This window comes from Vulpes lagopus, chromosome 1 (genome assembly GCF_018345385.1).
Source record: "Vulpes lagopus strain Blue_001 chromosome 1, ASM1834538v1, whole genome shotgun sequence".
In the NCBI taxonomy this organism is placed as follows: domain Eukaryota; kingdom Metazoa; phylum Chordata; class Mammalia; order Carnivora; family Canidae; genus Vulpes; species Vulpes lagopus.
Genome location: NC_054824.1, coordinates 64,914,163 through 64,940,144, shown reverse-complemented (window position 1 = coordinate 64,940,144; position 25,982 = coordinate 64,914,163). Strand labels below are relative to the sequence as shown.

The 25,982-nt window shown below is 56.2% G+C and overlaps 1 protein-coding gene and 1 long non-coding RNA gene across 4 annotated transcripts in view; one reads left to right on the top strand and one right to left on the bottom strand.

Moving 5' to 3' along the window:
- Positions 1–17,464, top strand: part of LOC121498012 — a 36,754-nt gene extending 19,290 nt beyond the window's left edge. The window contains exons 2-3 of the long non-coding RNA XR_005989591.1: positions 14,155–14,422; positions 14,801–17,464. This is a non-coding gene — a long non-coding RNA (uncharacterized LOC121498012). The remainder of the gene's footprint in view (positions 1–14,154; positions 14,423–14,800) is intronic.
- Positions 4,418–25,874, bottom strand: LOC121497997 (potassium channel subfamily K member 16-like). Of its 3 annotated transcripts, XM_041767907.1 has the most exons (10): positions 25,497–25,867; positions 22,393–22,507; positions 21,155–21,321; positions 20,131–20,296; positions 18,512–18,538; positions 17,475–17,804; positions 15,203–15,367; positions 10,130–10,290; positions 9,556–9,730; positions 4,418–5,154 (listed from the first exon to the last, which is right to left on the bottom strand). In XM_041767907.1, the coding sequence occupies exons 1-10, from the start codon at positions 25,707–25,709 to the stop codon at positions 4,847–4,849; spliced, it is 1,827 nt and encodes a 608-aa protein (XP_041623841.1). In that variant the 5' UTR covers positions 25,710–25,867; the 3' UTR covers positions 4,418–4,846. The 3 variants fall into 3 exon arrangements, with proteins under 3 accessions (XP_041623841.1, XP_041623849.1, XP_041623859.1); XM_041767915.1 differs by lacking the exons at positions 20,131–20,296; positions 21,155–21,321; positions 22,393–22,507; positions 25,497–25,867 and having other exon boundaries at positions 15,203–15,317; positions 17,475–18,547; XM_041767925.1 differs by lacking the exons at positions 4,418–5,154; positions 9,556–9,730; positions 10,130–10,290; ... (1 more) ...; positions 17,475–17,804; positions 18,512–18,538 and adding an exon at positions 19,392–19,847 and having other exon boundaries at positions 25,497–25,874.
- Between the last annotated feature and the right edge of the window lie 108 nt (positions 25,875–25,982).

Genomic DNA, 25,982 nt, shown 5'->3' with positions numbered 1-25,982 from the left:
TCAGACCCTGCCCCCCCAGAAGGTTCTGGGGTTCAGAGAAAGTCTGACAGTGGATGGGGAGGAGTCAAGACTGATTATCAGGGAGCACGAGCTGCTGCAGGCTCACACCCACCCCCCAGGGAAGCGACCTGACCCAAGAGGTCAGCCAGTGGGCGGAGTGGGAGCCACTCCTCCAATACACACACCAGCCCTCTCACTTTACAGCCTGTCTCCTGCCGCCTCCCCGCCTTGCAGAGCTTTGGCAAATTTATTTCCTCCATCCCCATCTCACTTCTTGCCCCTCCCAAATCCACTGGAGGCCAAAGGGTGGGAGGGTCTGGGAGGTCTTCTCAAAGGAAAGGGTGCAGGAGCGCTCCACGGGCTGCCTGATGAAAGAGGGTGGGGTCAGGGAGGGCTTCAGTCCAAGAAGAAGAGAAAGGGAGGGGAACAAATATTTCTGAGCTTTACGATATAGCAGATCCAACCCGGGTGCTTTCTCATTCATTACTCACTCCCCCACATTCACCAAAACATTTCTGAGGATGGTATCAGCATTTCCATTCTAGGCTCAGAGATGTTATGTCACTTCCCAAATGTTGCACAGCAAGTGAGTAATTGATAGAGTCAGGATATAGATTCCCATCTGCCTGCATCCAGGGAGGAATAAAAAAGATAAAAGTTGGTCTGAAAAGATGTAGAAAGGTTGGAATGTGGGCAAAAGGCTGAACAGGATCCCGATCCCAGAGCCAGGGAGGGGCAGGGGGCTCAGTGGCTGATGTGGAGTGACTCTAAATGGTTTTGTTTTCACATTTCTGGATGACACGCTGGTGTGGCCGGGGGAGTATCCCTGGCTCTCCACAAGAGCTATAACTGGGCTAGGAGGTGTCCATCTCTAGTTGCCCTTCCTGCCTCCAGGCCTTGGGTTGCCATGGGAGTTGGGGGGGTATGTGGTGAGTGGAGTGGGGGTGGGCTGGGAATCTGGAGCAAAGACCCTAGGATGGGCTGAGGAGGCCTTGGGGGAGGGTGATTGCTGTCTCCTGAACCCCAAGGAACGATTTTAACTGGAGATGAGTTTTGGTTAGCAAAGGGTAAGAGGGGAGGGCATAATAGGGTATGGCACGGTACTGGGTGGGGGGGAAGGAGAGAGGGTCGGTAAGGCCAGGGCTCAGGGCCCAGCCCTGAGTGTGTATGGGGGGGCGGGGGTGGGAGGGACAGTAGAGCAGGAGGCCCAGAGACCAGCAGTGTAGGTGGTTTAGGGAGAGCAGAAGGGGGGCAGTTGGAGGGTCGACCTCAGGCCAGTGCTCTCTGGGCCTGGAGCCCAGGGGTGGGGAGCCGGTGAGGTAAGGGTAGAGGGAATTGGGGTTGGGGAGAGTCTTAGCATAGTGATTGCCCAGACTATGGGGTTTCTCTGGCTCCTACTGAGTCAAGCCTTGTCTGGCCCAGCTCCTAACAGGAATGGACAGGCTGCCAGTGTTGGAGGGGCGATGAGGGAAGGACCTGGGGATTCTGTGTGTGTGTGTGTGTGTGTGTGTGTGAGTGAGAGAGAGAGAGAGAGAGAGAAAGATAGACAAAGACAGAGACTTCCTAGGATGCAAATGCTTAAGACAGCCCAGAAGATGGGTGGGGCTGGGAGCGGCCCTCCCTGAAACGTGGTCAACTAGAACAATCCAGACAAAAGCTGAGGGAATAGAGCCAGTAAGAGGCAGGCTCCTCGAAGCCAGCCTCATCTATTATAGATGAGTAAACTGAGGCACAGAAAGGGGAGTGGCTGGTCAAGATCACACAGGGCTTAAAGGGGGAGTATCCCTGCCTGCCCCCTTTCACCCCGGGCCAAGCCCTTACCTCTCCTGCTCACTCATGGGGACAGGTGGCTGCCTTTGCTTTGCATCCAGTGAAAATCTCATTTCCCCCAGGTCTTAAAGCAGCATTAAATAGAGCACCACCCCTTTTCTCGGAGTTGATGGGAGAGATGGATGACTGAGGACAAGCAAAGAGCTTACAGCAAACAGTGCCTGGCACATAATAAGCACCCCATGAATATTTGGAAATAATGATGGTGACGTGGTAATGACGGATGTCGCTGTTTTAAAGGGAACCACCGTGTGACAGTGAGTCTGATCTCGCCCTGGCTGCATTGAAGCCACAGAACCGGACAGCCTGTCGGCAAGGGGAGGCCGGGTTGCCGCTGGCGTGAGGGGGGCACCTGCACCTCCGCCTAGTGGGAGCAGTGGTGGCCCGTCCTGGCCCTGCATTTGCACACTCAGCTTGTACTCCCCGGTCTCCGCAGGAGGTTCCCCTATGACTCATGCGTGTCCAGACCCCTCGCCCTGGCCAGCAGCATGATGGGGGCAGCCTGAAGCCCCCCAGGGCTGGGCTGAGTCCCTAGTCACCACTTGCTCAGTCGAGCCCCGAGGCCCGGGCCAGGGGTCAGCAGAGGTGCTGCCTGCCATGCGGCCACTGGCCTGCACAGCCTGCCTCCTGCCTTGTCTGCGGGCCCGCGGTGGGACGCCAGAAACTGAGCGGCGCACCACGCTTGCTCGGGGCTGATGCACACTCTGCTGGTACTTTGCACACTCATTCAATCCCGGGACATCATAGGGCTGCCTGAGCTCCGAGCTCTGCACCCTTCACGCATACATTCTAATGCTCCGAGGGAGCCCCTTTCCTACAAGCCCTCCGTGGCCTGGCCAGGGTGGTGCGAGGGCACCAGGTCGTTGGCCAGCCTGCACCCTGCAGGACAGCTTTCTTGGGCTGCCCTGCGACGCCACATGGTCTACGGCTGGAAGACCTCACTGCTCGTTGCAATCTCTAGTTTCTGTGCTGAGGTCTGACTCTGCTCTTGCGCCTTGCCTAGAACCAGAGCTTTCCAGGTGGCTCCCAGCATGGCTTCTTGTGGCTTGTCCTCCCTCTCCACATCCTTCAGTGATCACCCAAGTTCCCACCCGACTTCCCCTCTCACTTTCTGTATTTGGGCTTCAGGGTTCTGGTGATTCTTCTTATTGGTGAGTCTTCTCATTGGCAGACACCTGCAGGCACTTGGCCAATTAGAAGCCTTCCTCTGCCCCACGGCAGGTTCCACAAGCCTGCATTCCCCCGGGGCAGGCATTGTGAGTGTGAGTCCTGGTGTGGTGTGCGTGGGGTAAAGGGCTTGATGGGGATGAGAGGGACCCTGTCGAAAAGGCTAGGCATGGGGAGAGAGGGGCTCAAGGTGAGGCAGAGCTGGGACCATGGAAACCAACCCAGCACTCTGGCCTCTGTCTTTCCTAGGTTTGAGTCATAGGTCTTCTCTCCAGAGTGTGTTAAGTACAAGGATGCCAGTTCCAGACCTCCAGCAATCTCTTCCTCACTTCCATTTCCCTCTGCCCAGCCTGTGGGCCTTTGGAAGAGGGCATCAACCCTGTTGTTTACTCACTGCTGTTTGCTCCTGGGGCTGCCCTTGGTCCACTGAGGGCCAGGCCAGATGGCGTAAGCTGGATGGTGTAACAATCCTTCCTACTTCCTTGGCCAAAAGGCTGCCCCTGACCCAGTTTCAGGAGAGCTCTGAGTTTGAGGTGCTTGTCCACAGAGAGAGGCCACATGGAACCCCCTAGGTCCCTGTGCTGCCCAACCTATAGGATAGTGGTGGGGAGCCAAGTCATAGGTATCCACCAAGACCAAGAATATAGCTGCCCCGGAGGAATCCCTGGTGGCTCGGCAGTTTAGCACCTGCCTTTGGCCCAGGGCGTGATCCTGGAGTCCCAGGATCGAGTCCCACATTGGGCTCCCTGCGTGGAGCCTGCTTCTCCCTCTGCCTGTGTCTCTGCCTCTCTCTCTCTCTCTGTGTGTGTGTGTCTCTCTGTCTCTCATGAATAAATAAATAAAATCTTAAAAAAAAAAGAATCCAGCTGCCCCTGGTGACCCTCAGATGTGGCTGGTACTTCCAGGGGCTCCTGGCTGGGCCTGGGGACCTCAGTGTGATGGGGAGCATGTACCTTAGTAGCAGCTCTAAGTGAGAGACAGAAACATTCGGGGTGAGACACTCTGCAAATGGAAGTGACCTCTGCAAACCCTACCTGGCCTAGCAAACTGTGATTAGAGTCTTCAAATGCAATGGTGCAGGGTGAGGCAGGAGGAGCTCTCTCGCCAGCCCCCGGCTTTGGTCTGGTGTGAGGGAGCCACAGAGCAAGGGTTCAGTAGCCAAACTGGACTGGCTGCTTGTTGGCTGTATTAGTCCTGACAGCGAATAGCAAAACTTTAGTGAGTTTACCTAGAAGGTCTCTGGAGGTGGAGGAGGACAGTCTGTACCTTCCCTCAGTCCTGGGCAAACTCACCTGGGAAGGGAGTGGATTCTCTCTCTGCATATGTTCCAGCCTCAGATGCTGCCTTTGTCTCTGGGTGTGTATGTCGATTAGAATTAGCTGTGGCTGTGAGCGACAGAAAAGCCCAAACTATACTGTAGTAGATAGGATCGACATTTATTTCTCTCTCCCACAAGTGAAGTCTAGAGGTGTTCAAGTCCAGGATTGTTATGCAACCATCAGGAACCCGGGCTCTTCCTAGCTTACTGTGTCACCAATCTTGAACATGGCCTCTTCCTCATGGTGCAGCACTGCTGCCAAAGCTCCAGCCACTATATCAGCATTGCAGCCAGCGAGAAAAAGGAGTAGCGAAGAGGAGCACGTGCCCCCCTGCCCCACTGCTACGAAAAATCATGTTCTTAAGTCGCACAGGATACTTCTCTGTGTATTCAGAATTTAAGCATATAGCTGCAAATAGCCTCAAGGGGAGATTAAAAAAAATGTCTTTAGTCTGGATGATCATGTGCCAAGCTTAAAACGAGGGGTCTTGTTGCTGAGGAAGAAGATGGAACACATACTGTAGTATATAACTAGTTGCCCTCTCCACTGCATTGGACCTGAGTAGAGGGTTCTGGGTGCTGGATGATTCCCATAGGCTCCTCCGGAGAGCATCCTGGCTGTGGCGAACTGGGTTCTGCTTCCCCATCCGGGCTCTGCCTCCAGCTTTGGGCCTTGAAGTTCTCTTTGGAGCTGTGGTGATAGGAATACGATCTCCCTGGTGTCTCCAGCAGGGAGAGGATGAGTTTGATGATCAAGGCCAGCCACGCCATCCCAAAGAGGATCCATAGGGACACTGTATTCTTGTACCACAGCGGGTACCTCCGGGAGGGGTCCATCCCTGGGGGAGAGGCAAGGTCAGAGGATGGAGGCCTGGGAAAGTCAAGGCCACTTTCCCAAACAGAAACAGTGACACATGACTTGATACACAGGAGCAGCACATGGGACATTCAAATTGGTCTGAGATGGCTGGCCCTGTGGCCACCTCTGTAGGACTCTAGGAAGCCTCCCTGGCTTGACACCATGGGTTTGGAAGCTCAGTTTCCTATTTGTCTTTCTGACAGACTCTGTGCTCTATCCCAGTGGTTCTCAAAGTGGGGTCCCTGGACCAGAAGCAGCATCGCTTGAGCGTTTGCTAGAAATGCAAACGGTCGGACCCCACTCCAGACCTACCGAATGCAAACCCTGGGAGTGGACCCAGAAATCTGTGTTTTAATAAGCCTTCCAAGAGATTCGAACGCCCTCTCTGTTGTTTGCTTGTCTCCGTGTTTGGTTTCCTCATATCTAAACAGAGGCAACTTGCCAGCAGCTTTAGGAAGAACAGATGGAAACACCGGAGTTTGTATCCTGCCTCCATTCTTCCTAGCTGCGTGACTTGCATCTGTCTGAATGTCGCTCACCTATGAAATGGGGAAAATAATTTCTTTCCAAGTCCTTGGCTTTTGGGCTGAAGTCATAAAGTTTTATCCCAAGGGCCTTATCTACAACTCCAGCCTCAATTAGCACACCTCTTCCTGCTGAGTGCTGTGCTGCTCATGCGGGCTTTCTCCTGTGTATTTTTTTAGCTATCAACGGTCCAGCCCCAGGGCCTTTGCATTTGCTATCCTCTGGCCTCAGAATGCTCTTCATTTCCAATTCCCCTTGGCCTAGTTAACTGCCCCTTGTCCTGCAGATAGATCCCAGCTAGTGTTCACTCCCAGAGATGAGACTGAGTCCCTCTGTTACACTCTCTCACAGCCCGTGGGCTTCTGCTGGGTGAGTTACTTATTCTTTCTGGGCCTCAGCTTCCCCATCTATAGAGACAACAAGAGGTCCACTTTCCAGGACTGTGTTCAAGTATCTAAGTTTCTCAGAAGGGGGCCTGGCTCGTAGCAGGTGCCCAAGACCTGCAGCCTGGTGACTGTCTTAGTTACCACTGGTCCCTCACCTAGTCAGGACTGGACAAGTATTGGCGGAGGGAGGGGACAGATGGAGGTCACTGGGAGGCTTAGCTTGCTCCATAACTTAGTTCTTCCGTCTTTCCTAGGGGTTCATCTTGCCTCCCTCATCAGACTGGGTTTGTTCAAAGGGCAAGATCTGACTTTATATTCCTTCAAAGTCTTTCCCTGTCTTTGTGTCCTGTCCCACCACCTTTCTATCCACCCTCTCACCCTGTCCCTCTGACCCCAAGACAACCTCTCTTCCCTGTCATTCAAGCCTGGGCCCTCTCCTGGGTCCCAGCTCGGGAATGAGGCTGCTGACCCAGACCCCACCTCGCCGCCTGGCAGGAGCCAGGATTGGATTAGGCTGATTGGGTTACGGGACCGAGATTCCGCTGGCGGTCCCAAATGAGATCAGCGGTGAGCCAGCTCTCTGGCCCTGCCACCCACCAGTTCGGCTTGCTCCTGGCAATCGAGGGGCGGAGGTGTTCTTCTCCCCTTTTATTTCATTTTTTTTAGCCGAAATCATAAGTGGCGGGAGATCTGGCAGCTGGCAAGGCGCTCCACTGAGTTGCAAATGCAATTGGGGGACGTGGCGGGATGAGGCCGGGGAGGAGCCGGCGGCCGGGACCAGGGTGCCGCTCTGGCCACGGCCTTGGCCTTCGGGGAAAGAGGAGCGGCCGTGGAGACGACACCTCTGTGATTTCTGACGCTGGGGCAATGGGCACCCGAGTTCAGGTGGTGGATCTCAGCATTTCCATCCAAGGAGAGAGCTTGACCTCGTCCTCGAGGGCAGAGAAGGCCGAGAGACACGCAAAGAGGCGGGAGTGGGGCTTGTCTCCTCTAACTGTGGAATATCTTGCAACATACGTGTCCTGGCTTGGGAGTCCGTCCTCTCCCTGCTTTTGGCTTGCCTGCTCCATGAGCCAACCTCTCTGGGCCTCAGTTTTTTCCCTGCACATGAGGCACTCAAGTGTGGTCACTTGCCACAAGGCCCTAACCAGAGCAAGTGGCAAATTTCTGGAGATGTGAAGGGGATGGCTTGGCCCAGTGCCCCTTGAGGGGAGTGGTCTGCCCAGAGGGCTTAAAGGGCTCCTCTTGTGGATTTGTTTTTTGTTTTCTAAAAGATTTTATTTATTTATTCATTCATGAAAGACCCAGAGAGAGAGAGAGGCAGAGACACAGGCAGAGGGAGAAGCCAGCCCCATGCAGGGAGCCCGATGTGGGACTCGATCCCGGGCCTCCAGGATCACGACCTGGGCCGAAGGCAGATGCCCAACTGCTGAGCCACCCAGGTGCCCTCCTCTTGTGTATTTGAACCAGATCTCCTCAGTCAGGATGTCTGGTGTGGAAGGAGGCTCTGGGAAGTCTTTGCCCTATCTATCTATCTTACTGCCACTCCCTGCAGCAGGGCTTACAGGAAGCAGGGACCCTGATCACTGCTCCTTGCTCCAGCAGTGGGGCTGTGTGGATGGCATTGGCCTTCCCTTGGTGCTGGTAGAGGCATTTCCTCCCATTTGCACTGTATCCATGTCTAGAGGTCTAGAGAGAGCTGTCCCTCTTCCTGCTCATCCTGCCTCAAGGGACCGTGGTACCTCAGGATATCCTCACAGAGATTCCCCTTCAATCCCATAGAGGCTTCTAGAAGGCAAGATGCTGGGGGGTTGGGGGGTGGGGAGGGACTGCTCTCAGCTATCTCCACCCAGGACTAAACTTTGGGGGACCTGGTGATCAGTGGGCATGAAGAAACTGTAGCTAAGAATCCTATTCCCCCTTTCTTCCACCTCTCCTTGCAATGGACACCCTCAGATAAGCAGGCCTCCTGGGTTTAGGACCACCACTGGGGCAAATCGTGAGTTTCCTGCTCTGAGCTCTGGTTGTTTTGGCAGAGTGCACCAGGACCTGTCATAGCACACAGGCCTGGGCTGAAGCTGTTACGGTGGAGTCCCTGGTGGCTCGGGTGCAGGGCAGAAGAGAGTGCAGAGTAGAGAGGGAGGCAGGGTTTAGCCACACAGGGGTCTCTCGCAGGTTTAGTCATGGATTTTGGACTCTATCCTGACTATGGGAAAGCACTGAAGGTTTTCAGAGGAGCTGGGCAGGTGAAAGATAGCAGCTGTAAATTTTAAAGATACTAAGAGCCAAGGTGGGGACAAAGATACAGGCTGCTCAAATCCACGGTACCATTCCAGTGTGCTCTGTGTGAAAGGCAACCTCTCAAGGGTTGTCCAGGGCCCGACTTGTGTAACCAGCCATATACAACAGCCCGGCCTGGATTTGAGGAGATGGCAGTCGGAACACAGAGGAGAGGAAAGACCCAAGAAGTCATTCTCTGAGCTGTGAGGGGGGCCGATGTGGCCCTCAGAGCCACTGGTCTCAGCTCTCCTCAGACACATCTCTCCACTTTGAGGGTCGGAGCGGGAACATACCCAGTTGGGAGAAACTTTCTCAAAAATTTCCTTCCAGAGCCACAGGCTCCCTCTCAGGATGGAGAATGTCAGGAAAGGACAGTAGAGGTCCCTGACACAGGGCCCTTCTTCCTAAGGAAAGAGAGGTTCAGGGAAGGGGACCCTGCATACAGGTGAGAAAGCCATCACCAGTCAGCCCTGCAGTCTTGGTCCCACAGAATGTCCCTCCACTGCCACCTGCTGGCCACCTGCCTTGGCTTTATTATGCAAGGCCAGTGGCTTCTGAGCCCCTTGTCTTGCCCACACTGGGTAGTGACTGCTGATTAAACCTCACCCTGGGCCTTCTGGACCACACAGCCCTTCCTTACTCACTCAGAGCTTGTCTGCCAATTGTTTTCCAATGGGGACCTGGGGGAGCCTGAGATTTCCTGAGTCTCCCAGACTTTCCTGCCTAGTCCCTGGGGTCTGTGGTGTGGAACACATGGTCCTCGGCCCAGGGACAGTGGGAAGCTTGGCATTTCTTGGGGCAGGGTGAAGTAGGGAGGGGAGACCCTGGGACAAGGAAGGATCAAGGAGGGAGGTCAGAGGCACCCCTAATTTGGGGGAGCACTCATAACAATAGTTGAGCCTTGAGCCTTGGACATTCTCACTGCTTGTCAAGAAGGCCAGGAGTGTGACCTTAACAGCCAGCTCCAAGAACTGGGGTCAAACTTCAGTTGTTACTTTTTAGCTGGACCTTAGTCCCCTCACACAACAAAGCAGGCTGAACTTGCCAAGGACTGTGTCCTCTGGACTTTGGGCCTCCAAGCCCCCACAGGGCTTGACACGTAGCAGGTGCCAGCAGACGGAGCAGGCAAGTGGAGGCCGGGCAGCTGAGTGCCTAGGCCAGCCCTCCCACCACCTGCAAGGTTCTCTCACCAATCACATAGTCGCCAAAGCCCACGGTGCTGAGGGTGATGAAGGCGAAGTAGAAACTCTCCACGTAGCTCCAGCCCTCCATGTGGCAGAAGAGCAGCGGGGGCAGCAGCAGGAAAAACAAGAGGCCTGAGAGGAGGGTGCTGGAGCCCACCAGCCACCGAGCTTTGGCCGGGTCCTGTGGGTATACATAACAACCCAGCCCACATTGGCTTCTACCTAGTGCTGGGGAACAGACAGCCTGGGGGCTGCTGAGCTGGAGGCAGGATGACCCCCCCTCCCAGTAAGAAGGGGCTGCCCTTGGGGCCCCTTCACCTAGTCTGTGTTCTCCAGATTCCTGGGCAAGACCTTGGCTGGCTCGTACCCTTCCTGTCCGCCAAGTGCCATGGTGTCTCCCCCACTGATACCCCTTTATTACTAAATATCCCCATTCCGGGCAGTGGCCTCCAATCCCACCACATCCCCACCAGTAACCTTGATTCCCAGAAGTAACCCCCTCCTCAGGGCCCCCTATTCCCACTACCTCCCTCATCCTAGAAGTAACCCACCCCACCCCTTACTCCAATGGCTCCTTCACCTGCCAGGTGCCCCCCAGCCTGCGGGCACAGCGGTGCATCCCCTGCTGCATGAGATGCCCCAGTCGGTTGAGCACCACGAGGTTGAGCGGGATCCCCACAAGAGCAAAGAAGATGCAGAAGAGGCGGGCGGCCATGGTCCGGGGGCTCAGGTTGCCATAGCCTGAGGCAAGATGGAGGCAGATTAGGGGACCTCACCCCAACCCCCTCCAAACTCGGCAGCTGGTATTCACCAAGGCCTTTCATTCCCATGCCAGTACCGTGCGGGAGGCTACTATTCCTTTCCTCCCTCAGGCCCACCTCATAACCAGCCTTCCAAATGGGGATGATGCCTCGTGTTTTACAGACTGGAAAAGTGAAGCTCCAGGAGGCTCAGCAGTGTGTGTGAGCTCAAACCTATGAAATGTGTGAGACTCCCTTCTCTCCCTTCATTTCCCCCTCTGTGGACAGACAGAAGGACATGGACAGGGGCATGGAAGGGTGTGGAGCCTCCAGGAACTACCCCTCCTGGATGGACTGCACCATTCCAGCCATCACATTGCTGCCTGCAGGCTCCTGTTGCTGGGCTTGGCCCCCAAGCCAGGCATCCCTGGACAATGCGGCACTCCTAGCGGGCATTGTTGTTTGGGGTTCCCACCGCCTGGCCTGGCTGAGCCTTCCTCAGACCCACCCTACAGTCTTGGCCTACTCAGGCCCTTCCGTCCCTCTCTGCTTTCTCAGGTATCATACCTGCTTGGCAGTCTGGGGCTCTCACCATCTCTCCAGCTCCTTTGTCCTTCAAAGGCCTCCCTCCCCTCCCCCGATACATCTCTTGCACATCTGATTCTGTCTTGATACCTGATTTCCAGAGGGCCCTAACTAGCACATCTGGGCTCCCTATCAAACCCCTTGGGGGTGAGGGGTGGTAGATGGACAATCAAGTGCCCTAGGGGAGGTGGAGGTTGGCTATCTTCTCTGTAATGAAGATGAGGAATGGGGAGGCTAAGGGGAGGATGAGGCCTTCCTCAAAGGATTCCATTAGCCTGGGCATTCTTTCCTCCATCTTTTCTCTCTACTTCTGTCCCCCTATTTCTTGGTCACCACCTGTGTCTTGTCTTCTGTAAAATGCAAGCCTCATTGTATTGTTTCTCAGGTTATGAGCCGTCATTATTCCTTGAGTCTGCTGAGGAAAGCCCAAAGTCTCATCCAGCCCATCTCCGAGCTCATCTGGGCCCCTACTTTCCCAGTTCTGGCCACACTCCTGCCCTGCTGAACCCCCAAACCCCTTCCCGCCTCTGTGGCTTTGAGCATGACTCTCCCTCTACCAAGAGCGTGCTTCCCTCCTCACTGCCTACACTTGGTGGCCCAGGGCAGCGGCTCCTCCAGCATCTGCCAGCTTTGAGGGTAACCCACTGTATAAGAATGATTTGTTTCCAAGTCTGCCATCCTCAAGGGTCATGAGCCCCTCAAGAGCACAGGCTGAGTCATAATCAGCTTTATATTCTCACCTCATAGGTTCTTACCTATGAGGTGCTCACCATAGGTGCTCACCTTCATCAGTGGAGATGTGTGTTGAATGAGTTTAAGAACAAAGGAGTGAATGAATGAATGAATGAATGAATGAATGAATGAATGGAAAACACAGGAACAAACGTGTGCATGGATGAACAGACGCCTTATACCCTGCCGCATCCCCCCAGACTGGCTCAGCACTCCCACATACCCCATGCTCACTTGTACTGGTGGTTTGCACTCACCCTCACCTTACTGAGGGGTCTCAGAGGGCATAGTCTCAAGAGTGGTCAAAGCATGCCCTCGTCTAGAGCATGGGCTTTGGAATCAGAGGTGCTTCCTGGGTTTGAATCCCAGATCTGCCCCTTGAAGGCTGTGGGACCTTGGGCAAGTGGCTTGGCCCTTCTGAGCTTCTGTGTCCTTGCCTGTAAGATGGGGATGTGGACATGTACCTCACAGTGTGCTGTGGGACAAAAGGAGGCAATGGGGTGTGTCATAGATGGGGATGAGCACCCTCAAGCATCAGGTATACAGAAGGTGCTAAAGGAACATTGGCTTCATGAATGAATGGATGAATGACCCAACTCCTCCTAGACCAGCTTCTGGTCTGAGGACATCAGCAGCCTCCTCTAGAGCCCCAAGCATCCTCCACCTTTTGGCCTTTCTAGGTTCTTTCATCTGAAAAAGGAAACTGTCTTTTGGCATCCAGGCATAAGTGGCTCAGTAAGCCTCCCTGTCTGACTCCTCGCCAACCCCTCCTCCTCTAGCTGTGGGTCCTCCCAAGTCCTATCCTCTGTCCCTGGGTGTCTTTTCTAACCTGTGGAATGGTGCCAACATTCCACCTCCAAAGCTGGGAGGAACCCCGTGAAGCTTCTGCCTTTCTCAGACTTCCATTAAGTGAGTTTTCTCCTCCCCATTATTCTCAGCCAGTCACAGGTCAGCACGGTCAGTGGACATCAGTGAAGCCTTCAGTTCAATGCTTGGTGACCATGGCTCCAGTTGGCCACCCACCATCTACTCTTTGACTTTGCTAGTCCAGCCCTGGGATATCCTGAGAGGGCCTGACCAGGAAGGCCTTGTGTGGTTAGGCTGCTCTGAACCTCCTCCAAAGTCAGCCCTCATTTCCAACTCTTTCCAGTCACCTGGTCCTCCTTTCTACCTCGGGGCCTCTGTGCTTGCCTCCCTGCATATTTACATGACTTTCTCCTTTATTTTGTTCATGTCTTTGTTTCAGTGTTACCATATCAGCAAGGCCTTCAATGGACACTCTATACACAATAGCCCCCATCACTATCAGACCCCCTTACCTGCATTATTTTCCTCTAAGCACGTCCCACCCCCTGAATATTGCCATGTATCTGTTTGTTTGTTGGGTGTCCTCCTTCACTAGAGTATCAGCCTCCCAAGGGCAGGGACCTGCCAGTTTTGCTCACCATTGTTCCCCCAGAACAGTGGGGCTCCCCCAGCTACTAAGTCTCTTTGTTGAATGAATGCATGACTAGATAAGTGAACAAATGAGCAGCCAGGGATGAGCTTCATAGGTGAGGGACAATTTGGGGGCTCAGGCCGGTCTGGCTGGTCTAGAAGTGTTTGAGAGCCTGTCAGACCCTATTTCATTTCAAGGCTTGGAAAGTACAGCCCTCACAGGGTGCTGGACCCAGGCAACAGGGACACCAAGGAGGCAGTCCTCTGCTGGGCCTCTCAGATTATTCCTTCCTTCCCTCTTGGAATGTTCCATAGGTACCCCATCTCCCATCTCCACCCTCCTCCTCTCTGCATCCTCTTCGTGTGCATGTGTGCGCACACGTGCGTGCGTGATGTCAGGATGCCAGGGTCATGAGCTTCCCTACTGTTCACCCCAAAATAAGTGGGGCCCTCTCTTTCTTCCTGTTGTTTGGAATTCCCACTCTAAGGTAGAATAAACCTTCTGAAGGTAGGCAGGACTGGAAAGAGAAATATTGTCCCCACTCTGCATTTCAAATTCTAATTCCACTCCTTACTAGTCATGCAACCTTGGGGAAATTGTGCAACTCCTGAGTGCCTCAGTTTCCCTTCTGTAACATGAGAATAATAAGTCCTATCCTTGGAGGTGAGGCCATATGGACGAAATGAAATTTCAATTGTAAACGTGCCCCCCACAGTTGCCTAGTAGAAGCAGACCATGTGTGCAGTGTGGGGCAGGTTCCCTCTTGCTCTGCCCTCCTTCCCTCAGAGAGGGCTGGCTCGGACCAAAATAAGAGGAAGGGATGGGCTGCCAAACTGGAAATTTGCTGGGCCAAAGTCACAGGCCTCGGGCAAAGGATGTCGGAGGCGTTGGGTTTAGGGACTAAAGACCCCTACACCCCTGCAGTGACTGTGCATCAACATCACCTCCTGCCCTGGGACTCAATAAGTGCTGGTGGTGGAATGGGTATTTTGGGAATTAATGAATGTGTCACTGTTTGTTGGGTGCCGTTGAATGCTGGGCTTTGTACTAGGCCCAGGGGGTGTAAAGAGGAATAAGATACCATTCTGGCTGGTCCTTCCTGGGTCACAGGGTCCATGGAACTCTGAGGGGCCTCCCAAGCACGCTGGCCTCAAGGTGGAGGACTGCCCAAGCTCCCGCGTAGCCCTGACACCCGCTTCCAAGAAGCATTTGCTGATTTAAAGCTGGATGGAGAATCCTCTAGATGGAGAGGGGCCCTTGTCTGGCTCCACTCTTGGGAGGGCAGAGGCTGGGACACCAGATTGCTACTGAAGAGGATCCCAGCGTGAGCTGATGGAGGTGGCCCTGGCCAGCAGTGGTGTCAGCCTGCCACCTGCTGGTAAGTCTGGTGTCGTGCAGGGGCGGGGTGACTCGGCCGGCAATGGGGCTCTGGACTTGAGTAATTTCCGGGTTTCAGAGCTGGAGGGATCTAGGCTGCTCTTCTCCTTCCCTTTCCAGCAGCCCCCAGGCACCTGCCCAGGGCAAGTTCTACCTTTGCTCTCCTGAGGCAGGGCTAGGGAGAGAGACCCGGGAGAGAGACCTGGCTCCAGGGTCCCTGTGTGTGAGGGAGGAAGGAGGCTTGGGGAAGACGGTGAGGGGGCACAGGGGTGCCTTAGGGAGCTGGGGAGAGGCCTCCAGGGGTGGCCACCTTTCCCCAACGCTGAGAACAGGGGGTGGAAAGGCTCTTTGTGAATTTCTGCTCCTCCTTCCTTCCCAGGTTTTCCTTGCCCCCCACCTCCACCCCGGGCTCCGCGTGGGCTGGGCTTGGCGCGGGACACTTATAAAGCCGAGAAGAGAAGCATCCTTACTGCTGCACCGGCAGACCCTCTGCTTCCTGAAAGGTCACGTGACGCAGGACCCTCCAGAGCAGCGCTTCTCAAACTTGCACAGAAACCCCCTAGGGGCTCTGGTAAAATGCAGAAACTGATTCCGCAGATCCCCGGGGAGCCTGCGGTCCTGCCCACAGGTGGCGGCCCCTCTGCGGGGCCTGACGACACTCTGGGTCACAGGGCCCTGGTGACCTCTCCCCTCTGAAAGGCATTGGTCCCCTGTCCCCCATCCTTTAGGGAGGAGGCCAGGCTCCTCAGTGTCACCCACTCTGGTCCCACCCTGCTCTTACCGATGGTGGTGATGGTAGACACGGAAAAGAAGAAGGAGCCCACGAACTCCCAGCGCCCCATGCTGGTGGTGTTGCCAAGGACAATGTCCCCACTTTGGTAGGCTTGGATGATGCCCTGGGGGAGAGGCTGCAGTGACCACCAGGCTCTGGGGGGCAACTGGGCCCCTGCACCCAGACACATACACATGTGTGCATGAATACCGTGCACACGTGTGCGTGCAAACACACACACACACGTCATGGACAATCCTCACAACCACTCTTTGATCTCAGCCCTTCCAGGGCAAGGAGGCTCTTCCCCTCCATCCAGGACTTCTCCAGGGGCCAGGGACCACAGGGGGCAGGGACCATGGGGGACAGCTCCTCCCCTTCCTTACCCTAGAGCTCAGGTCAGCTCAGGATGTCCCACCAGCTGGAAGAACACCATGCCTTCCCCCCTCCCCTGCTTACTCCCATCCTTGCAACAAGCACTGCCGGGCAGGACATGTGGTGTTCCAGGGGTCCTAGAGATGTAAAGGACAGGACCTCTGTCCTCAGTAGGACAGAGACAAACTTCGCCAATAGGGTGCGGTCAGTGCAGCTTTGGGCATTAAGGCAGTATGATCCTGGAACAAGATACCCAACTTATCTGTGCCTCAGTTTCCTTATCTGCAAAATGAGAATACTAACAGCACCTACTTCCTAGAGTGGTTGGGTGGGCGAAATGAGGTATTCGGTGTAGACTTAGAACAGTGCCTGGGACATGGTAAAAGTTAGCGGCTGCCATCACCATCACTGTTACAGATATAATAATAGGAGCACGGGAACACAGAGAGGAAGGGTGTTCATTCTGATGGATATAGAGGCAGAAGGCTTCATGGTGGGGGTGATGGTTTAGTTGAGCCTTCTTTGATAGGCAAAAAGGACTGTTTCTACTGGAAGGCCATTTAGGGAGATGGGCCCCAGTGGGCAGAGCCTGTGGGGCAGGATGGGGCCTGGGATCTAGTACAGGGAGACTGTAAAGCAGCTGGGAGCCACGCCATGCTTGGCTCTGCCGTGCCAGGGATGGAGTGGCAGGCCTCTCTGAAGGTCACCCAGCAAAGAGGAGGCAAGATCAGGTTTGTGTTTTCCCTGGCAGCTGGCAGCAAGGTGTTAGCAGACCAGAAGTGGAGAGACTCTTGCAGGGGTGAGTGAGGGAGAGGGCCTGTATCCTGGCCCCAAGTGGTCCAGGAGGAACAGAGAAGAAATGCTCAGAAGCCTAGGCCTCTGGTCCTATTTGGTGGGGGTAGTGAGGGAAGCCTCCAAGAGCACTGTGAGAGTGTGTGGATGCAGGGAATAGGTGGAGGGTCGGGGTTGGGAGGAGGAGGGCTGCTCGCTCTTGACCTTGGGGGAATCTGAGGAAGTTGCATGTACTCAGGGGGAGGTCTGGGCTGAAGACACCAGACCCTTATCTTGGGCATGCTGGAAGCCACAGGGTGGTTCAGGGAGGTGTGACGTGTGAGTGGAGCATGAGAGGTTGGAAGAGAAGCCTCTGGAGATGAAAGCCCTGCTGGAACTTTGGGGAACACCCTTCTTCCCTCAGATCCCTTCTGAGCCCCATCTTGGTGGTTAACAGGCCCAGCTCCCTGCCTCTGCAGCCAGGTAGTTGTATTTAACCTCTTTGAGCCTCAGTTTCTTTATCTCAGAAAATGGGATGATGAAACGGTACCTACCTGTGAGGCAGGTGAGGACAAAATGAGTTAATACAAGTTAGTCCCCCCAGAACAATGCTCGACACACAGTGACTGCTCCACAGAAGCACTCATTGGTGTCATTGCCCTCATTGTCATCTTCCCTGGGCGGAGGCTGCGGGAAGGGAGGTTGGCCACCTCTGCCAGGGGGCTGCTGCCCAGCCTCCAGGACCAGGCAGTCCTGCTGTATTTGGGAAAGTGTAGAGGTGGGGGTGGGTGGGTGGAGGCGCTACCCTAGGTCCTTAGCAGAGACAGTCCTTCCCCTGCCCGGCGGCAGGTCCAAGCCTCAGGACTCAGGACTCCACCGCTGCTCCAGTGCCTGGTCACGTCCCCCCAGAAGCATTTGCCTGCTACCTTCTGGGGATTGCCTTCGGGTTGGCCACTCTGGGACTCAGACTGGGCACCGGGACTGCGGGCTGGGGATTTGGGGCCAGGGGTCCGGGCGGGTCCCAGTCGGGGGTGGCCTGCCGCGAGCCGAGGGGACCTCCATCCGTCTGCTAGCCCCCCCCCCCCAGCCACCCAGCCCTCCCCCCGCCCCCGCCCCCGCCGCGCTCGCCCCTGACCCGGATCAGCGAGTCCAGCGCCGGGCCGTCCAGGCACGTGAAGTTCCGCAGCAGAGCCCACTTGTCGCGCTGGAACCTCGCGCTGGAGTCGCGCGCCGCGGGGCCCTCCAGCACCCAGAACACGCCGGTGCCCAGGGCCAGGTAAGCCAGGTAGGCGAGCAGCAGCAGCAGCGTGCCCGGCGCCGCGCGCTCCGGGGCCCGGAGGTCCCGCGCCGCCGCCGCCGCCGCCGCCGCTCGGGCTCGCGGCCCGCACAGCGCCAGGGAGGCGGGGAGCCCCGGGCCTGGAACCATGGACCCGGGGGCCGCGCAGGGGGCGGGAGCCGGGGCTCGGCGGGTCCCCTCCGGGCCGCGCCGCCGCTTGCCTGCGCCCAGCGTCCTCAGCAGAGGAGGCTTGCTGGGGAACGGGACAGCCCGGCCCCACCCCGCACCCGGGTCCAATCCCAGGGACAAAATGAGGCCGGAGCTGTGGGCATCTGGCTCCGCCTCGAGTGCGTGGAGGGCTCACGCCCCAGGCCCAGCTCGGGGAGAAAGGCCGGGCTGCAGGGTGACCCAGGCCTGAGACCCAGGGGGCCTCAGCTGTCCTACTGTAGCAAGCAGTGGGAGGGACTCCTGGACACTGCACGCGGGAGGAAGAGAAAGTAAAAGCCAACTTTATTGTCTCAGGGCCCCAGCCTAAGTTCCTGGACCTTGGGACTATCACCGAGGACTTGCCACCTGTCAGGTCCTCCCTGGAGCTCTTGAAACACCCCCTTCCCCCTGTGTACAAAGTTGAGGGAGCCCAGCTGATCACCACTTGCCTATGAATCTGGGAGGCAAGAGGATCCTTGACCAGTGGGCTTGTCCTTTCCCTGCTTCTGAAGAGGCTCCCGACCTCCCTTCCTGGAGGAAGGGTCCAGGGCATGAAGGAGTCCCCTGGGGGATCTTCAGTTTCCCAGGCTTCTTCTCCACATCAGCAAGCCCTGGGGTGTAGATCTTGTCTACAAGAGGTCAAGTCTCTTGCTGCTGTAGATCCTTCCCTGTGCATCCCATCTCAGCCTCCTCTGCTTTGCAGCCTTGCCTCAGTCCTGTCCAGGGCCTTCCCAGCCATTTGTGGGCCTGCCTTGATGGCAGAGGTAGGGGCAGAGGTCTGGAGTCCTCGATAAGGTTGGGCTTATCGATAAGGTTGGACTGGTGGACTGGTCTCAGTCTCTCCTCTCCTTCTGGCCAGAGATGTCACAATCCAGTAGGAGAAAGGCAAGGGCTACAGAGCACATTCCCAAAGGAGGCCTGGCCTCCATGGAGCCCGTTTCCTGGGGATCCCTTGGGATCTGCTGGCTCCCTGTTTTTCCAGGGTGTGTTTGGAAAGGCTCTTAAGACAGGTGCTCAGAGGGGGTGATGAGGTCAAGCGGTGCCCTGAGGAATCAGGGGAGGCCACACTCAGGAAAGTAGGTGGGACACCCAGGAGCTCCGCCTTGTTGACAGAGAGCTCTAGACCTCTGGGCAAGGGGAACTGCTTTGAGAAGCAGCTGCCGGCTTCCTGAGGGTGGATAATCCCGTTTGCACGTAGATGCTCCAAAGTCCTTGCCCAGCCTCTCTCCTTGAACCTTCCCTGCTAGTCACCCCCATGGGCTCTTGTCAGACCCCTCTACCCCATCGTAGCATCTTGGTACTGGGTTGGGACCTCTCTGCTTGTCTAGTCCTTCTGGTGGACGAAACGTGCACAGAGAGCAGGATCTTTCACTGTTGGGTCTCCCAGAGCCTGGCACTCTCCACACAGTGGGGGCCTGAGTGATCACTTGGTGCTTGTATCAAATGAGCTGAAAATAAAGTCACCCTTTGTTTGCAGACCTGTATGAAGTCTCCTGGGTGGGGGGACACAGGGAGGGCACCATGGAGATTTGGCCAGAGTGATCCATGTCTGGATTCACACTTGGGCGAGGGGTTCTGGGACAACAACGCACGTCTCACTCCACACACATCTGTCATTCATCCTGTCCTCCATCCCCTTGCAGTAACTTGCTTGGACATCCCACCTCCTTTGCTCTCTGGAGAGCTCCTGAGGCCAGCCCTGGCTGGGAAGGGAGTGGGGAAAGACATGAACAGGAAGTCCAGAAGGCATACAGGGGTGGGGTGGGGGAAGCAGGAGGAGCTCCTGGGGCCACTGGAGACCTCATGCAGAGATGGGGATCTTCTGAGGTCTGGGGAGCCCATCCATCTCGGGAGCTCCTCCGTCCTTGAGGCTGAGTCCCCTGCTGAGAAGCCAGAGCTGGGAGCACCTGTGTAGAAGCAGGGGGCCTAGTGGGAGGATCAGCGCCAGCCATGCCAGGCCCAGGAGGATCCAGATGGCGGCCAGGCTCCGGTACACGGAGATGTAATGCTTGCTGGGGTCCGTGCCTGGCAAGGGAAGGAGACATGATAAATGCCATAGGGGTCCCTGCCGGCCTCTCCATACCAAGGATCTGCAAGTGGAGGTCCCTGGGGGAGAGGGTCATGGGTCACGGGGCCACCGACGTCTAAGGATATTGTGATAATCCCCAGAGGCCTCACAAACCATTTGTTGCCCTCAAAGAACCAGGGACTATCATCTGATTCTCACTACTTACCTCCTGCTGACATCTCCCCATCCCCCCAATCCCTGTGGCCCCTGCCCTGAGATACGTGACCGCCTTGTTCTCACCGACAACATAGTCCCCGAAACCGATGGTGCTGAGAGTGATGAAGGCGAAGTAGAAGCCTTCCCCGAAGCTCCAGCCCTCCACGTGGCTGAAGACCATGGGTGGGCAGATGAGAATGACCAGTGTCCCCAGGGTCAGGAACAGAGCCAGGCCTAGGATCTGCAGCAGCTGGGAACAAGAGAGTCTGTGTCTGAGTCTACTTGGAAGGCCCCAGGATGGAGGAGTGGGGAGACAAATCTGGGAGTGGAGCTGGGCCATAGCCACGTTCCCTTTTTTGGCCTGGAGACCTTTGGGCTGGTGGTTGTATTCTGTGTGTGCGCTTTTGCTCAGGCCAGGGAAATATTTGGTCAGAGGGATTTCATGAGTGGGTCAGGTTGGAATTTGGAGACTCCTTTGGGCCTGAGGGTCACATCTGGTCAGGCCTCCTGGGGACTCAGATCTGGGATGGAGGACGGCCATCTGAACTATCCCAGATTCCTCTGCACCTCTGTCCTCCCTTACTGAGCCTGGCTTTGCAAGGGGCTGGCCAAGGGGGTGGGCCCTGGGGGTGTGCTGGGTGGCTTGCAGTTTATTTTCAACGGGGCTGGAGTTTTCTAGGATGACCACAGAGATGCGCCGCCCAGATCCCCCTTCAAAGAAGACCTTGTGGACCAGGCGTCAGCCAGTGGCCTCCAGCTCTGAGCACCTTTGAGGCATACCTTGGCTATAGAGAAGTGCCTGGCCCAAGGGCACACCCTTCCCAGGGAGGCCACCCCGGGTGTGATTGAGGCCAGCATATGGCCCTGGCCAGTTCAGCCCCCTTGTGGGAACCCTCTGATGGCCACACACGTGCTGCAGAATGAGGGGCCTGTCCAAGTCTTTGTTCCAGCCTGATCACAATTCAGCTTCTGCTTCCGGGTAACCCTTTCCTCCACAAGTATCTACCCCTCAGACCCTGCCCGCCGAACTGCGGCTCAGTGTCAACTTCTATTTTCACCCCTCAACAGAGTTCATCCCAGCAGGACTGTAAGGAGGAAGGGGCCCTACCTGGGAGCGCCTGGGCTGCTCCTCCCACCTCTCGAGGGTAGCCAGGTGGGCGTGCAGCCCTGCACCCAGGTGGTTGAGGAAGATCGCGTTGAGTGGGATGCCCACCAAGGCGTAGAAGACACAGAAGACCTGGCCTGCCTCCGTGCTGGGTGCCAGGTTGCCGTATCCTGCAGGGCAAGGAGGAGGGTGCAAATGTGGAGAAGCGAGAGTTCAGAACTGCCTCCCCCACAGACTGTAGCAGAGGGTGGTCTTCTATTACCTCTGGGGGGGTAGAGGGGAAGCTCCTCTGTTTCCAAGAACCTTCTTTCCCACCCCCTCTGCTAGAATGATCTCTATTTGTAAGACTCCTGTTTGTCTTGGAAGGCCCATCTCCAATGACACTGCCTCTAGGAAGCCCTCCTGACTGCCACCCTCTTCCTCTCTACTAGAAGTGATTCCCCATAGTGCTTAATGTCATTCCTGTCTAGTTGTCTATGTTGCCTTGTACTATTGTTTTTTGTGTGCTTATCTTACTCCTCTTCATTGGATCAGAGGCTCCTGGAGGTCTGAGCCTGCCTGGGTCTGATCCAACTCCCTCTGCTTCAGTTTTCACCCAAGCTCAAGGAAGGTGTGTAGAATTGAACTGAATTGAATGGATGGGGAAACCATGAGCGTCGGGGGTCTGCGGGCTTCCTTGGGAGAGGTGGCATGGGTTTTCTAGGTGAGGGGGCGTAGCAGATGCTGTCGGTGATCTGTGCCCTCAGGACATCTGGGACACCACCTGCAGCTTGGGGGACTGTTCCTGTACACACAGGTGTGGCTCTCCATCCCAAGTCCCTGCATCTCTCTCTCCCTGGGAGTTTGGCTTGGTCTGTGGGCGAGTTTCAAGTACTGGAGAGTTGGCTCATCCAGGATCAGCTCTCAGGCGGCAAGGGCCAGAGTCCGTAGCTAAGTAGCCCCGCTTCCTCGCTCCTCAAGGCGCCGTGCTAAGGCTGGGGCTCTGCTTGGCCTCTCAGAGGGTCCCAGGAGGAGCGAGGCCAGTGGCCCGAACTAGGACCCTGCTCATCAGTGTGAACTTCGCTGCCTCTTTTCTTTTCCTGTCCTATGTTCCCACTTTTTGACTCGTTCCCGCTTCTCGACTTGCACTTCCTGGAATCATCTCCTAGATAAAACCGCATCCTGGTCTCAGTGTCTGCTCTGGGGAGCCCAAAACCAAGACAGGGGCTTTGGGGAGGCCCTTCCCCACCCCGACCCTTTACCTATGGTGGTGACAACCGTGCCTGCAAAGAAGAAACTGCTGCCGAAGTCCCAGTTGCTGGGGTTGGTGGAGTTGCCTTTGGGGTTCACACCCTTCACCCAGGCTTCCATGATGACCTGTGGGAGGGCGGGGTGGGGGGTGCGGGAGGAAGAGGTAGCTGATGGCCCCTGCTGGTGACCAAGCTCTCTGCTGGGTGCTTTCCTCTGATCTCATTTAACTCTATTCTTAGATGCTCTCATTTCCGTTTTGTAGATAAGGCTATCGGAGTAGCAAAACGATTTGCCCAAGGTCGTTGGGTTCCAGATCCACTGCTTGTTCCATAGGCCAGGGCTGGCTGAGGTGTGGGCTGTAAATGTGGGCTGGGGGAGGGGAAAGGGGCCTAAGGAGGAAGAGGGTGTTGAAAGGGTGAGCCAGGTGGGAGATGCTGCCTATGGCCAGCAGTGGGAGGCGTAGGTGTGTTGTGAGGACAACGGGAAGATTTCAGGTTGGATGCTCCCAGAAGGGCTTCCTGGGGAACGTGGAGTTTGGGGGCCGCAGGGAAGCCACGGGGCTGCCCTCCCACAGGGTGGATGGTGGAGATAGGGAACCCTGTGTTCTCTGAACTGCCCGGTGAGCTGGCTGCTTTGCTTTGCTCTTTGCTATCCCTTGGTGAGGCTCAGTCCAGGCCTATAAGAGAAATTCCATCAGAGGCCAGACCAAAGGTCAGAGGTGTAGCCAGTGTTGATGTGTGGTATGTTGTATGCATGCGATGTGCATGGGTCCTCTGTGTTGCATGTGTGTGCACATGTGTTGAGTATGTGTTTACACAACCTGAACCCTTGTGGGCTCAAGCCTAAGCCCCTCTGTCCCTGGCCCAGCCCTCTTGGAGATGGTTAGGGATCCCTCTCCAGTCTGCTCCCCCAGGGCCCTCCCCTGTCATTGTCCCAGGCAGCAGCACAGCCTTGCCACTTGATAGAGCTCCCAAATCAGGAGGAGGCCGTGGGGGAGGGGGCCACTCCAGTTCCTAGTTCCTATGGGAACCGATTCCTCGCTGCCTGGGTGAGTGTGCTCCCTGCCAGGGTGGGGTGGCCCTGGTAGGCTGGGCCTGTCTAGGAGTCATGACACAGGCTGTCTGCTTTTCTTCACTTTGGCAGAACTGGTCCCTTCAGACATGTGGACTTTGGTCTAGCTCCCTTTCCCACACCCCCAGATAGGCCAGGATGGAACATTGCGGAACATGCTCGCTCTCTCCAGACCCTCACCCTTGGGACTAGCTCTTGCCCTAGGGCCACGGTCAACCTGAAGCTCTCCATCCTGCTGAGGAAGGGGCCTTGATTCGGTGAGGGTACTGAGTGTGGGGCCCCCAACGTGACCTTCTAGTTTTCTCTAAGCAGCCACATGTGGTAGAGAAAGTCAGACATGAGTCCTATGAAACCAGGCAAGGCCTTTTTCTTATGGAGGAGTCTCTAATGCTGCTTCTGATGCTGTTAGTAGCTTCTTCCTCTTGTAATTGTACTAGTCTCGTATGTTCTGGAATCCTATCCCAGCATTCTTCCTACTGGCCAGCCATCCCCTGGCCCCTGAGGCTCCCCCACAAGGAGGCTGGGGAGGCCAGGGTGGGGTGTTGTTAATCAGTGGCTGAGGCTGCCGTCATCGTTTACAGAGCTAGTTAGATCCCTGCTACCAATCCTTCCCACACCCTCTGGCTCTGGGGTTTCACCTCTGACGCTAGGCTGAGGGAGGAGGAGGTGTCAGGGCCTCCAGGGCAAATGCCTTATTCCCGAGGTCTTGGGAGGCTCCAGAGCCCTTCTCAGCCCCATAGGGGTGCTATGGCCTCAGCCCTCTACTGGCGGAGAGCAAGGAAGCCTCAGTTCCCGGAAGAAAGGGCCTGGACAGGTCTCTCACATCTGTGGAAAATTCTCTCTGACCACCCAGCCCACCCCTCATCTTCTAGGCCAGCTCTTCTCCATCTTGAGGGTATGGGCATGGTCTGGAGGGCTTTTTAACGATAGGCTGCTGGCCCTGTCCCCAGACTCCTGGTCTGGAGTGTCCGGGGTGGGGTGCGATCTTTGGCGTTTCTAAGGGACCCCCAGGTGAAGTGTTGCAGCCGGTCCACACTTTGAGAGCTGCCACTCTTGGTTGTGTCCTACCCGCCCCCCCCTCCCCCCAACCCAGCACTTCTGCTAATTTGCGTGGTGAAGAGCAACTGGCCTGGGGGTGAGTTCTTCTCTATCACTGACTGGGCAGTCTTGCCAACACTCCACTCCTCTGTGCCTCAGTTTCCATCTGCCAGCAGGAGCCGGTGATAGTAATAGGTTATTATGAGGAAATACACCTAAAAGGTGGCTCCAGAGGATGGATCGTGACTGCTCTATCACGGTGACCCCGTTCTCCACTGTCTTAGGCATATCGTAAATGCTCACTAAGTGCCAGTTATCTTTGCGGCGACTCTGCACTCGGCTTGTTCCTTTGTGGTTGGTGTTGTCATTCATAGCCTCCCCTGATCTCAAAGGCGTTCACAACACCCTGGTTTTGCCCTGCTTCTAAGACAGAGGGTGTTGGGGCCCGCTCTGCCACCAGAGAGAGCCCCCTACGCACACCTTGCTGGCCTAGCTGTCGCCCTGGCCACTGCTCACCAGGCGGGGAAGGCCAGTACGGCGGCTGCTCCTGATCTTTCTTTGTGTCTCCTGCCCATAGCCCTCGAGTGTGGCCAGCCCAGAGATGTGGACGGGGAGAGGACAGAGGATTAGCAGCCCTGGGGGTGCGGGAGGGGGAGGCCAGAGCCTGGGAGAAGGAAATTTGCAAAGTGTTGATAACACTGACACACAGTCCACGTTTATGCAGCAAGCAGCAGCTTAAAAAGGGCTTTTGATTGGCTGCAGATGTCTGCAGCACATATGGGGTTATTCTCCTCGCCTTCTAGATGGGGGAGATTTGGGACCAGTGAGTGTCAGCGACGTGCTCAATGTCACGCAGCAATCTAGTTCTAGACCTGGGGCCAGAATCCAGCACCAGTCCCCCCCTACGCTGCTTCCAAACAGGGCATCAGGCCCCGGGGCGTAGCTCTGGACCTGCCGCAGGAACCCCCATTCCGCCCACCATCCCACACCAGCAGCTCCCCTTCACCTGCACAAACTGCTCCAGGGCCCGCTGGTCCAGGCAGGTGTAGTTCTCCAGGAAGCGCAGCTTCTCGAACTGAAACTGGTCTCTGGACTGAGCCTCCGCCTGCTTCTCCAGCAGCTGGAAGACAGTGGCGCCGAGCAGCAGGTAGCAGACGTAGGCCAGCAGCAGGGGCAGTACCCGGCTGCCCCGGCAGCTGCAGAGCCTGGCTTGGGGCATGGCGTGGCCAGGACTTGCCAGGACCCTGGGGCTGCCTACGGGAGGAGAGGTGGGAAGCCCCCGGGGACCCGTGCCCAGCCTCCTGCCTGCCTCGCCCTCCTCGTCCTCCTCGGCACAGGTGTCTGGAGGCTGCGGAGTCTATTTGAACAGTGCAGCTCAGCTTGGCTGCACTAAGTGGCTCCAGTGCAAACAGGCCTGTCACCCCCAACCAGCCTTTTATTTTTTTTTTAAACTTTACCATGGAGAGCACAGGTCAGTGGCATGGACCCCTCA